Source organism: Camelina sativa, chromosome 16 (assembly GCF_000633955.1).
Source record: "Camelina sativa cultivar DH55 chromosome 16, Cs, whole genome shotgun sequence".
NCBI lineage: Eukaryota > Viridiplantae > Streptophyta > Magnoliopsida > Brassicales > Brassicaceae > Camelina > Camelina sativa.
In genome coordinates, this window is record NC_025700.1 from 24,794,711 (window position 1) to 24,806,798 (window position 12,088).

General features: G+C 39.2%; 4 protein-coding genes and 1 pseudogene across 6 annotated transcripts in view; 1 reads left to right on the forward strand and 4 right to left on the reverse strand.

The window, feature by feature from the left end:
* Positions 444–4,207, reverse strand: LOC104752284. 2 transcript variants are annotated; one of them, XM_010474385.2, is made up of 12 exons: positions 3,828–4,207; positions 3,175–3,366; positions 2,896–3,093; positions 2,718–2,792; positions 2,550–2,627; positions 2,285–2,446; positions 2,041–2,180; positions 1,878–1,959; positions 1,563–1,783; positions 982–1,476; positions 812–889; positions 444–694 (listed from the first exon to the last, which is right to left on the reverse strand). In XM_010474385.2, the coding sequence occupies exons 1-12, from the start codon at positions 3,984–3,986 to the stop codon at positions 676–678; spliced, it is 1,899 nt and encodes a 632-aa protein (XP_010472687.1). In that variant the 5' UTR covers positions 3,987–4,207; the 3' UTR covers positions 444–675. The 2 variants fall into 2 exon arrangements, with proteins under 2 accessions (XP_010472687.1, XP_010472686.1); XM_010474384.2 differs by having other exon boundaries at positions 1,878–2,180.
* LOC104752283 lies at positions 4,344–6,100 on the reverse strand (annotated as a pseudogene).
* LOC104754012 (probable sodium/metabolite cotransporter BASS1, chloroplastic) lies at positions 5,963–7,791 on the reverse strand. Its single transcript, XM_010476174.2, has 7 exons — positions 7,294–7,791; positions 6,920–7,013; positions 6,803–6,836; positions 6,653–6,707; positions 6,490–6,573; positions 6,111–6,398; positions 5,963–6,037 (listed from the first exon to the last, which is right to left on the reverse strand). Exons 1-7 carry the CDS (start codon positions 7,789–7,791, stop codon positions 5,963–5,965), a joined length of 1,128 nt encoding a protein of 375 aa, XP_010474476.2.
* LOC104752287 (trifunctional UDP-glucose 4,6-dehydratase/UDP-4-keto-6-deoxy-D-glucose 3,5-epimerase/UDP-4-keto-L-rhamnose-reductase RHM1) lies at positions 8,783–11,583 on the forward strand. Of its 2 annotated transcripts, none has more exons than XM_010474388.1 (3): positions 8,783–8,929; positions 9,229–10,867; positions 10,948–11,583. In XM_010474388.1, exons 2-3 carry the CDS (start codon positions 9,299–9,301, stop codon positions 11,389–11,391), a joined length of 2,013 nt encoding a protein of 670 aa, XP_010472690.1. In that variant the 5' UTR covers positions 8,783–8,929; positions 9,229–9,298; the 3' UTR covers positions 11,392–11,583. The 2 variants fall into 2 exon arrangements, with proteins under 2 accessions (XP_010472690.1, XP_010472689.1); XM_010474387.1 differs by having other exon boundaries at positions 8,792–8,929; positions 9,273–10,867.
* The window catches only part of LOC104752286 (alpha,alpha-trehalose-phosphate synthase [UDP-forming] 1-like), a 7,968-nt gene continuing 7,335 nt past the window's right edge, over positions 11,456–12,088 (reverse strand). The window contains 1 exon segment of the mRNA XM_019238267.1: positions 11,456–12,075. Coding sequence (XP_019093812.1) covers positions 11,744–12,075 — 332 coding nt within the window. The 3' untranslated portion in view covers positions 11,456–11,743.

A 12,088-nucleotide genomic window follows, 5' to 3' on the forward strand; every position in this document is an offset into this window, starting at 1 on the left:
AAATCAAAACGACGTCGTTTTGAGTTTCATTCCAAAAACTCTTGCCACATCATTGCTTATGTGTCATATAAATCACTCATATTTAACCGTTGACTAACAGTGTTTGTGTCAATGTAGTATTATCGATAACGCTTCAAAATATGGGTAGTAATTTTGAATTTTATTAGAGTTCAGGTTGGATAATACACTTCTCTTTTGTTCAGGTAGAAATATACACTTTACAAATAGTACGGGTAGAAATATACCTTTTTCCCATCAAATGTGTAGTAGCTCTATGAAAAGAAATCCTGAATTCTAAAACGAAACCCTCCGAGTCAGTCAGAGAGTTTTCCAGATGCTTAACCATCTTTGAAGTAGGAGGGTACCATATTACCTTGTTTTTTTTTTTTTTGGCGTTGACTACATGTCAAAGAACATGATGATCATTGATCAGTAATAAATAATAACACAACAACTTTTTTTAACTTTAAGTTGAGCCGATTTAGCCATCTAAGTTTTTACAACTTTGTGCTAAACAACTCAAATTAAGATGAGTAACATATTCAAAAAAAATCTTTGCAAATTGTACTCTTTTAAGGATTTAGCCGCCCTCTTGGCGTATACGAACTTACTAACGGTAGGGAGAGAGACTTAGCAATCGTTATATTGGAAAAGTTAGAAACCTTCATATATCATTCAATGGCTTCTTATGATCCTGCACGAACAAAAATCCAAAGCAAAAGTACATTCTATTTTAATCTCAAAAGTTAATTTATCTTCTAATCTAACACAAGGAAGAACCTTTTCTTTTTTTTTTCTCTCTCTCTCTCACCTTCCTAACTGAGAGAGCTCAGGTTCAGCCAACAACATATCTTGCAGCAGTTTTGCATCCATGTATCTTCCACTACTTCTGCAGAAAGTAAATGTCATATGGATCAGAGAACTGATGGAAAAGTAAAACGATTTCGTTAGGGAAGATAAAAAAAATTGGGAGAGATGTACTGGCAGATGTTGAGTTGCTTATGATGAAGAGCGAAATCATGACCGACGTAAGTGACAACCAAACTACCGGCATCAGGATGAGGCCAACTTCTTGAAACAGGGAACCGGAGTATGAAGGTTCCTGGTTCTTGGCCTTGAAGCGAATGTTCTGCTTCTTCCTTAGTGATGAATCCTTGGACCCATTTAGGCGACGAAGAACACCACATTTCGCTTATCAAGCCACGGGATATGGTGTAAGCAACAGGGAACAGCCAACACCAAATGTTCTCAAAATTCTCCTGAGTCATGTACTCGTAGTAGCATCCTGATATTCTCCTTAGAAGCTCAACATCCTTGTTGGTGAGAGATCTACTGCTGCATTTTGAAATCCTCATGAAATGTTCTTCAATCTCATAGACCACATTATCCCAATGAACATGTTGATTGTTCCGTGACATCGATATCCATGCACTTGTTCCTTGGGCTATTAGCTCTCTTGCCATGTTGATTTGATAGCTGAAGTTTCGGGAAAATAAGAAAATAACTTTCATTTCACAATAAAGATTCACTCTTTGTTTCTTCTCTGTTAAAATGTAAATTACCTATGGTGGGAACATCCAGAGTAGAGAGAAACCTGATTTGCAAATTTCAAAACTTCTTCGTCTGATGAGTTGTTTGTGATTTCCTTTAGAAGTAGAGCTTTATCTTTTAAGTTTCCAAGGCAGTATCTAAAGATGGTGGAATCAGAGATTGTAAGTCTCATTTCCACGTTTTCTGAATCAGTTGGTGAGTTATATTCTTCATGACCATTTCCATCCTCAAACTTCTCACAACAAACAATGCAGAAACGGTAGAGGTTGTTAGTATTAAGATATGCAACCAAAAAAACATTATGAAAAGAGAGACGCACTTTATACCTGTCTTGAGGTTTGGGGATAAGAGTTGCAATGCTGATATGAAAATGATTCCTCTCTCCCAGAGTCACTTTCTTTGCCCAACCTGATTCGTTTAAATGAGTAAGTGTTGTTCTGTAGAAGGTCTGGTGATTCGGTACTTGATGGATGGTCAATATTGGCCAACCTTTTCGGAAGCGGCCGGACATCAGGACTGATCGAAATGCAGCGGATTGGATTGGAAACAGCTTGAAGGAAAGGATAATCTTTGGCATTTCGTATTCCAAATTTAATCCAGAATAATCTGTTCTCATTCGTGGAGGAAAGCTGGAAAACACGATGAATAGTCAAACTTTTTTCTCACACAAGTCCGCAGAGAAGCAATACAAAGATAAAGAAGAAATGCAAACTAAACTGTTGTTTGTTTTTACCTGAGAGATCTTGAGCTTAAAGGATGAGCGTCCATCCAATAATTTGATCGGTCTACCATCAGACGAGAATTCAACTCCTTCGTCCCTTATCAAAAGAGGAGCCTCAGCATCACTCATCTTGGCCTCCAGACGGGTATCGGCATACAGTAGTGATGCAACAACCTTGTATTTTAAACCCAACCATGTATATATTGATGATTTTCCAAAGCTAAAATAAGTACGCAACTAAGTGCCAAAGTAATGAGAAATCGTAAGAGATGTAAACCTCCACATCCTTGTGCACAGGCTGGCCAATGGCATTGGATAAAACAATATCCAAGGAAAAAACCTCCCCGCAAGATGCCTGTAGAGCAAGAAAATAAGTGTTAACTTAACTACGGAAATGTAAATCATTCCGGACAAAAAATTTCTAAAGAGCTTCATGAAGTCTGACCTTCCAAACACCATCATCATCTAGTTTAATCCCCGGTGAGGAGGATTTATTGACAGATAACAATAGAGGTGGATCCTGGCAAAATATAGAAAAAAGTAAGCTTAGTTAGAGTATTGGAAATAAACAAACACAGAACAATTGTTCTTAAGGAAGAGAAGGGTGAGAGTTAAGCAGAGACCTTCATATAGTGATGATCCACATGATCACAAGCAGGCAATACTTGTGCACATTTGATGAAACCTTGAACACTATAACCATCTCCGCCAACACCAAATAGTGATATCTTTCGGTTGCTGTTCTTCGTCAGCAAAGAAGTTAAGAAATGCTCTCCTTCAATCTTTCCATCAATAACAAGCCTCATGTAATTTCTAGAAACCTAAGAAGGAAAAAAAAAACAACAGAATCAGCCATCTCAAGAACTACAGGATCTTGCATTCCCTGGCTGAGAGAATCTTACCTCACATCCCACATGAACCCATTTATCGAGAGGAAACTCGGATTTTGTAGATACGCTAGGAACTTGTTTCCAGGAACAAGTGTCAACAGGATCAGGAGCTTCCTTGTGAAGGAGAGTCAATGGCAAAAGTATCATCTTCTTGTTTTCATCTAGGACAAGGAAAGGTGCACTTACAATAATGTCTGAGTGAACCTGTTAAAGACAAATCACTTGATCATAACGGAACAATATATTATACAAGAGATTGAAAAACTCTATATGTAAATTTCTAATCAGACATGAAGCACAGAGTAAACTAATCCTATTGTAAAGTAGTGGATCCATGATTGACATCTAAATCTCTATATTATAAACCATAAAACAGAGAGTTGAGCTTCCCAAATCTTTTACTCGAATACCTAAAACACCCAACTCAAATATCACTTCTTTTTCACACAAACCAACAATCAAGGCAGATTAGATCACACCAAGGCTCGAAAAGTTTAAATTCAGTACACAGACAGGACCACGAAAAACCAAACAAGTTACAAAAAACCAACAGAGAAACAAACCGAGTCCGATGAGTAAAGGAGAAACATTTCAGCTATAAAAAAAGTCGAGAGAAACAAACAATAAGAAGTAAGCTTGAAATTGAGCTTGCGGAGAAAACAAACCTGTCTAATGATGGTAGATGGGAATGTGGTGGAATTAACAAGATAAACCCAAAAACAAAGGGAGAAACTTTTGTATTCTTCATCATCTACTTCGACATCGACCTTAAAATCCTCCAACAAAGAGTATTTTTCCGTTTCGATTGCTGAAACACCCGCCATTCAAAAGCCTCGACTTGTAAAAAACGAAACCCTTAAAAAAAAAAAAAACCCTTTTGTTGATCGTCACCAATACAGACTCGTCGATTAGCTTAGTAGAGAGGTGAAGATCATCAAAAACTGATCCTTTGCACTTCGACGGCTGTGCTGTTAATATAACGGTTGGTCTCGTACTGCGGTGGTTTACTGGTTGTGTACTTGTGGGGAGAGAGATGAATGCTATAATCTCCTGCTTTCGCGTCCACCGAAAAGTACAATGGTCAGCCAATTAAATCTTACTTTCCTTTAGAAAAAGTTTTTAATGATACAAATCTAATTTTAAGTTGTGCATTATAAATTTATAGCCTTAATTAGAGCGTGTGTATTAATTATCATGTCTTTAATGACAACAAGAAGAAGAAAATTATTTAGTTAATACATGTTTTGTGAGGAGGGTCTTATTACCAAGCTTATGGGATTACATACGCATAAGATCAAGATGGGATTTGCCATTGAGTTTCTGAGCAAAGAAGGCATCAAAGTAGTCTTGTGTGCTCATACTTTTGAACAACCTTTGCTTTTGTCTTTCTACAAGGCTTTTCGCCGGACCAATGACTGTCTCCTTTCCCGGACCAATGACTGTCTCCTTTCTCAATATTCACCATTGCTCTATGCTCGATGCTTCGGTATCTCCCGTTTGTTATGATCTTTACAATTAAACAAAAAACATTCACATCGGCAGAAAATGCAGCATCAAAAGCATCTTTGTAACAATGAGAATTTTTATTTATCTCTTTTCTTTACCTCTAAGATTTCCCCAACATTGACAACTAAAGCGTTTCGAAGAGGTTTTACAACAACCCACTTGCCATCTTTCTTGATCTGGAGTCCTTCCACTTGATTCACCTGTAACAGTATTGTGAGACCTGCAGCGTCTGAATGTGGTGTCAAACCGATTACTTGATCTGGCTGTGGACATGGCGGGGAGTAATTAATCTTGATAGACTGCCAAACATCTCCGAACAAATCTTCCATTTCTCCGCGTTTGATCTCAAGAACACTCGCCATTTTCCCAAATAGGATCTTAGTTATGCTCTTCACTTCACAGGAGTAAGCCTCTACAGCTTCTCTGAAAAGAGAAAACGGATTTTTCAGTTTACAGTTGTGAGAGGAGAGTGTAATTACACAGCAGATTAACAGTCAGCAGTCAGTTCCACCTGAAAGAAGGAGGTAATTTGGAGAACAAGTGAGATTTGCGTGATCGAATTGGTTCAGTGGTGAGGATGAACATGTCTCCCCAATCGAGTTTCTGATCCTCTGACACAATATTCACTTGTCCGAATCCTTCAAATTCACCACTTGTCTGCCAAAACTTCTTCTTCTTCTCTTCCATGGGGAGATTGAAGAAATCTCGAACCTCTGTCTCTAGTTTTTCCAACAAAGATGAGTCTATTCCATGCTTTACCAGCTGTAAACAGCCCAGAAAGAAAGCTTCTTTTAAAAACATAAACTATACTTTATGAGAGAATATACAAAGATACAAATGTGTAAAAAAGAGACGAACTTGGAAAAATCCCCATTCTTGACAAGCGAAATCGAGCTTCTTGAGCTCGGAATCCATGGTGGAAACAGAACACAAGCGTTTCATGTCGATGACTGGAATCTCAGAATTCAGACTAGAATCATCGAGAATCTCTGTTTTATCTTGATCAGACAGAACATACCTTGGAGGAACAGTAGTGAAGTTCTTATCTTTCACCATCTCTAGAACAGAAGGTACTATGAGAGAGCTCCACTGTCTTTCTCCTTCGCCCTCCATGGACTTTTCTTCTAGCACCAAAACAAAGAACAGGAGTCGGAAGCTTTGATCCACTCAACAACCAATTTTTTCCGCAAGAACCGAACAAAAGAAAACGAAACTGAAATAAAAATCAAATGAGAGAGACAGGGGTATTTCTCAAAAAAAAAACTATTTGGAGAAGACGACTTTAAACGTTTTTTTAATACTCTGCGACAAGACTAGCTGTTCCCAGTTCAAAAATCCCAATACTACCCTCCACAAAGGTTGAATAAAACTAAGTTGACATTGAGTTTTAAAAAGGTTATGTTTACCCTTTGATCTAACTATCTAAGAAACTTTTTAGTTACCTGCATGCCGACTTCGATAGATATAGTTCTGGACGATGCCACATCAATTCCGAGTAATCTTGAAAACAGGTACCCAAAGAAAAATCCAGAGGTGTGAAGAAGGCATGAAGCCAGGACTACTTGTCTCCCAGACATGAGTATTGCAGATGAATTCTGACCGATAGCATACCCACACAGGATTGCAACGGTTCCAACTGCAATTGTAGGCATCACTGGAGAAACAAATTTCACCAGCTTTTTAAAGTATTGGTTCAGAAATGCACCAGCCAACACTGGGAGAAGAATCACCTGTACAAGAGCCGAGAAGGGTTAATTCAATGAACAAAAAAGTTGCTCGCTCATTCTAATTCGAACAAGAAACTGATAAAACGATCCAAACCTGTAGTGTTGACATTAGTAATCCAAGAGCATCAACTGTGATATACTGCTTGGCAAGCTTGGCCGTAAGAATCGGTGTCATAATCTAAAAAAACGGAATGGGATTAAATGGGGTGTCTTATCTACAAGAAGAATTGGAACAACCATGACAGTAAGTCACTAACCACAGCTGAAACAGTGCTAGCTGCTGTCATCAATACTGATAGCGCAACATTGCCACTGCACAATGAAAAAACAGAATACTCAGATCATCTAGATGAATTATAAGAAATACATGGAACTCGAAAACTGTTCTTTTTATTTGGATTACAAACCGTGCAATGTACGTGACAATATTACTAGCCGTACCTTCAAATAACAAATGAAAAAAGCATAAGAGCACCACATGAATGTTACTAAAATTCAATTGAAGTAAGGCAATGTATATTTACCGCCTGGACAGCAACCAACCAATATGAGACCGGCTGCGTAATGTGGTGGCAAATTTAAGAGCTTACTCACAAAATATCCTGATAGTGGCATCACCTGCAACACACGATTCATCAGCAAGTTATAAACTTATTATACATGCTCTAATACTACCCTTTCAATCGTTACAATGCACTGGAACCACCAAGATCAAGAGCTCAAACAAGAACACATACTACTCCACAAGTTTATATTACCAAATCCAAAAAAGAAAACTCTACATTGTTCCTACAAAAATCTAATCTTTCCCTAGTCCTCTTATAATTTCACAACATAAGACGAAATAAAATAGTCTCATATTTGGATGAAGGGACAATGATGAGAGAAGCAGACGGACCGAGTACTGCAAGACAAAGCCAGCGAAGAGCTCCTTGGGCATGGATAAAGCGCCACGAAGGTCGTCGAGGGTCAAAGTCATTCCCATTCCGAGCATAGTGATCGTAAGACCTGCAGTGGTCCAATTGGGAGTGACCCAATTGAAAGTAGTTGGTCTCAAAAGCCCCAACAAGCATCCAAGAGAAACCCATACCGGAAACGCTATCGAAACCGCCTCTCCCAAATACTCAACCCACTCGCCAAAGCTCTTCTTCTTTTTCTCAGTAGGAAAATCGTTCGACGAAATGCCGCAACGAGGAACAAAGTCAAACCGACGACTCCTACACGAAATCGGAGCAGTAGATTGGTTCTTAAGAGAAATTTCGCGACTCGAGGAAGAATTAGAAACCCTAGAAGAGCCAAGACGTTGCGGAGTGAGCTTAGATTTTTGAAGCAGCGGATACGATTTCAAAGGCGTTGCTCCTCCGTTCAAGAGAGTGAGAGAAATCGTAGACGCCATTTATTTTTTTCTTTCTCACCGGCGATTCTCTGATCGGACTGATGAAGAAGAAACCAGAGAAGATGTACGCACGTGCCTTTTTTTTAATTAAACACGTTGTTTGCTAAAATGGTCCCTGAATAAAACATGTTTCTCTACTTTTACCCCCAGTGAAACTATTTTTTTCCACAAATCGTCCCCCTTTTTTTAATGACTCCACAAAGGCGTCTTTATGTGTTGCTAATGATCAAAAGAGATTAAATTTAAGTTAATTAATTCAAAAATCACAAGTCACAAACCACAAGTGACAATAATTGTAAAAAATGTGTCGGTGATCTGATTAAGGCAAAGCATATGGGCTACTGCAATAAATGATTGCGCATATCCCATATTAAAAAAGGAACAATGTATATATAGTAAAAAAATAATATCATCACATTAAAATTCAATTGGTGTGTGAAAATTACGAAAGAGTCCCTAGATATGAAATAGAGTTTTGAGAACTCGTGAGAGCCACACATGATACCTAACAGGCTAACACTATAATACCGCAAACGTAAACGTACTGTAGTAGTATCCCACACCATCTTTCTTTTTTTTTTTTTTTGATTTAACACACCATCATTTGTTTTACTTACCTATTTTTTTTTTTCTTTTAAACATCATTGAACATAAATTTTTAATTTTTTTTTTTTTTGACAATCGTTACTTCATTAGTATTTCGTATCCAAATTGAGGCTTAATATAAGTCAAGAGAATGTGGACTAAAAACATGTAATTAAGGGGTAATAACATGCCGGAGTCAATGTTTGAGAAAACGCGCAATTTTGAACACGCAAGTCAAGTCGTGTACCTACCCGCTATTGTAAATAAGTGAGAACAGGAAGGGTAAATCCGTAAGTTACAGCAATATAAAAAGGAATTGTCGTAGACTCTTCTTCCTTCCCTCATCACCAGGAGTCTTTTGTGTTTCTTCTCTCTTTCTCTCTATTTTGAAGACTCTTTTTTTTTTGAATTTTGATTCTTCTTCTTCTTCTTCTCCTCCGTTTCTTTCGCTTCTTCGTCACCTTCTTCATCTTCACATTTTGTCATAACTTCCCAATTCCTATTCCCCCGATCTAAGGTTGTTTTTGAACGTTGAAGATCTGAGAATTCAAAGGTATATATGTTGTTTTAGAGAATCTCGAATTTTACAAAATGCTTCGCTGAGTTTTTTTTTGTTTTTGTTTATCACAGCTCACTTCTCTTCTTTTTTTTTTTTTTTTTTTTTTAATCCGAATTGATGTTTGTTACCGAATCGTGGTTTTTTTGTACTCTGCTCTCTGATCTGGATTCTGGATTTTGGATCTAAGTTTTTTTTTTTCCAATTGCGTTTTGCGTTTTTGATTTCGTGAGATCTGCTGATTCAATCTCTAAACTCTAAGGATCTGTTTGTTGTGTTGTTGCGGCTACATGCAGCGCTGATATTATAATGATGATGATTCCATTCTTGTAAAACGCAGCGTTTTGAAGATAAAAAAAAATCATCATGTCTTCGTATACTCCAAAGAACATTCTCATCACCGGAGCAGCTGGTTTCATCGCATCACATGTCGCCAACAGACTCATACGGACCTATCCTCATTACAAAATCGTTGTCCTTGACAAACTCGATTACTGTTCAAACCTCAAGAACCTCAACCCTTCTAGGCACTCTCCCAATTTCAAGTTTGTCAAAGGTGACATCGCCAGTGCTGACTTGGTCAATCATCTCCTCATCACTGAAGGTATCGACACCATCATGCACTTCGCTGCCCAGACCCATGTCGACAATTCCTTCGGTAACAGTTTCGAGTTTACTAAGAACAACATCTATGGGACTCATGTCCTTCTTGAGGCTTGTAAAGTCACTGGTCAGATTACGAGGTTTATTCATGTCAGTACTGACGAAGTTTATGGTGAGACTGATGAGGATGCTCTTGTTGGTAACCATGAGGCTTCTCAGCTGCTTCCCACCAATCCTTACTCTGCTACCAAAGCTGGTGCCGAGATGCTTGTTATGGCTTATGGTAGATCTTATGGCTTGCCTGTTATTACCACGCGTGGGAACAACGTCTATGGACCCAATCAGTTTCCTGAGAAGTTGATTCCCAAGTTCATGTTGCTGGCTATGAGAGGGCAAGTTCTTCCCATTCATGGGGATGGATCAAACGTTAGGAGCTACCTTTACTGTGAAGACGTTGCTGAGGCTTTTGAAGTTGTTCTTCACAAGGGAGAAGTTGGCCATGTTTACAATATTGGGACCAAGAAGGAGAGGAGAGTGAATGATGTTGCCACTGATATCTGTAAACTCTTCAACATGGACCCTGAGGCAAACATCAAGTTTGTCGACAACAGACCTTTCAACGACCAGAGGTACTTCCTTGACGATGAGAAGCTCAAAAAGTTGGGATGGTCTGAGAGGACCACGTGGGAGGAAGGATTGAAGAAAACTATGGATTGGTACACACAGAACCCGGAATGGTGGGGAGATGTGTCTGGAGCGTTGCTTCCTCATCCAAGGATGCTGATGATGCCTGGTGGGAGACACTTTGATGGCTCCGAGGACAATTCTTTGGCAGCTACTTTATCTGAAAAGCCAAGTCAAACCCATATGGTGGTTCCAAGCCCAAGGAGCAGCAGCGGCACACCGCAAAAGCCTTCCCTCAAGTTCTTGATATATGGAAGGACCGGGTGGATTGGTGGTCTGCTTGGAAAGATATGTGAGAAGCAAGGAATTGCTTACGAGTATGGGAAAGGACGGTTGGAGGATCGATCATCCCTTTTGCAGGATATTCTGACCGTTAAGCCAACCCATGTTTTCAATTCCGCTGGTGTGACTGGGAGACCCAATGTTGACTGGTGTGAGTCTCACAAGACCGAGACTATCCGTGCCAATGTCGCTGGCACGTTGACTCTAGCTGATGTCTGCAGAGAGCACGGACTCCTCATGATGAACTTCGCTACTGGTTGTATATTCGAATATGATGACAAGCATCCGGAAGGTTCAGGAATTGGCTTCAAAGAGGAAGACACACCCAACTTCACTGGTTCCTTCTACTCAAAAACCAAAGCCATGGTAATTCAAAGATTCAACACTCTTATCTCTGACGTCTTGCCTTCCTATGTATGCTAATTTTGTTATGAATGTGTCTACAGGTTGAGGAACTGCTAAAGGAGTTTGACAACGTTTGCACTTTGAGAGTAAGGATGCCGATATCCTCAGATCTTAACAACCCGCGGAACTTCATCACCAAGATCTCCAGGTACAACAAAGTAGTGAACATCCCAAACAGCATGACTGTGTTGGACGAGCTTTTACCAATCTCCATTGAGATGGCTAAAAGAAACTTGAGAGGAATCTGGAACTTCACAAACCCAGGTGTGGTGAGTCACAACGAGATCCTAGAGATGTACAGAGACTACATCAACCCTGAATTCAAATGGGCAAACTTCACACTAGAGGAGCAAGCTAAAGTTATCGTGGCTCCAAGAAGCAACAACGAGATGGACGCTTCTAAGCTCAAGAAAGAGTTCCCTGAGCTACTCTCTATTAAGGAGTCTCTGATTAAGTATGCATTCGAGCCAAACAAGAAAACCTGAAGAGTCAAGGATTGTGATTCGTCATTAGATTAATCACCTCTAATATCAGTTTCTATTATATTTGTTTTTGTGTTATTGTTTAATTTACCTTATCATTCCCCTTCCTTCACTAGATTTGCTTATCCTTCACTAGATTTGCTTATGTAATAAGAGCTTGTTGTAATATTTCTCTATTGTGTTCTTGTTCTCATTTTTGTCATAAGCTTCTTTTTATTTTGTCACAAGTTTTGCTCTACTCTTATTATATTAGAATCAAACCACTCAAAAGAGTCTGGTAATGGCTGCTTTTTGTTACAAAACAATAATTTTTATTGGGTTACATGATGAACTCACTTGACACCGTCTTGGGATATTAAGGTGAGGATGATGTCGTGTCGGCGAGCTTCTCAAGGAAGCAAACAACGTCGTCAGGTGAACCAAGGAGATATCTGGCATTGGTGCGAGTACGACCCACAGCGCAAGAGAAGTAATTCTCTCCTTTGAGGTCAAGAACATTCCATGAGATCTTCTCTGGTGAAGGCCGTCTTGAGTTTCCTAAGCTATGGTTGGATCCGCTTTTTCTTTCTGTTGTCTGAAGAGATCTCTGTGAGGACTTGTTGTTGTTGTTGTTAGAGTTAGAGGATGATGAAGATTTTGGTCCACTTTTGTTGTTATGTGTCGACTTTGACGGCGGTCTTCGGTCTCCTGATGATGACTT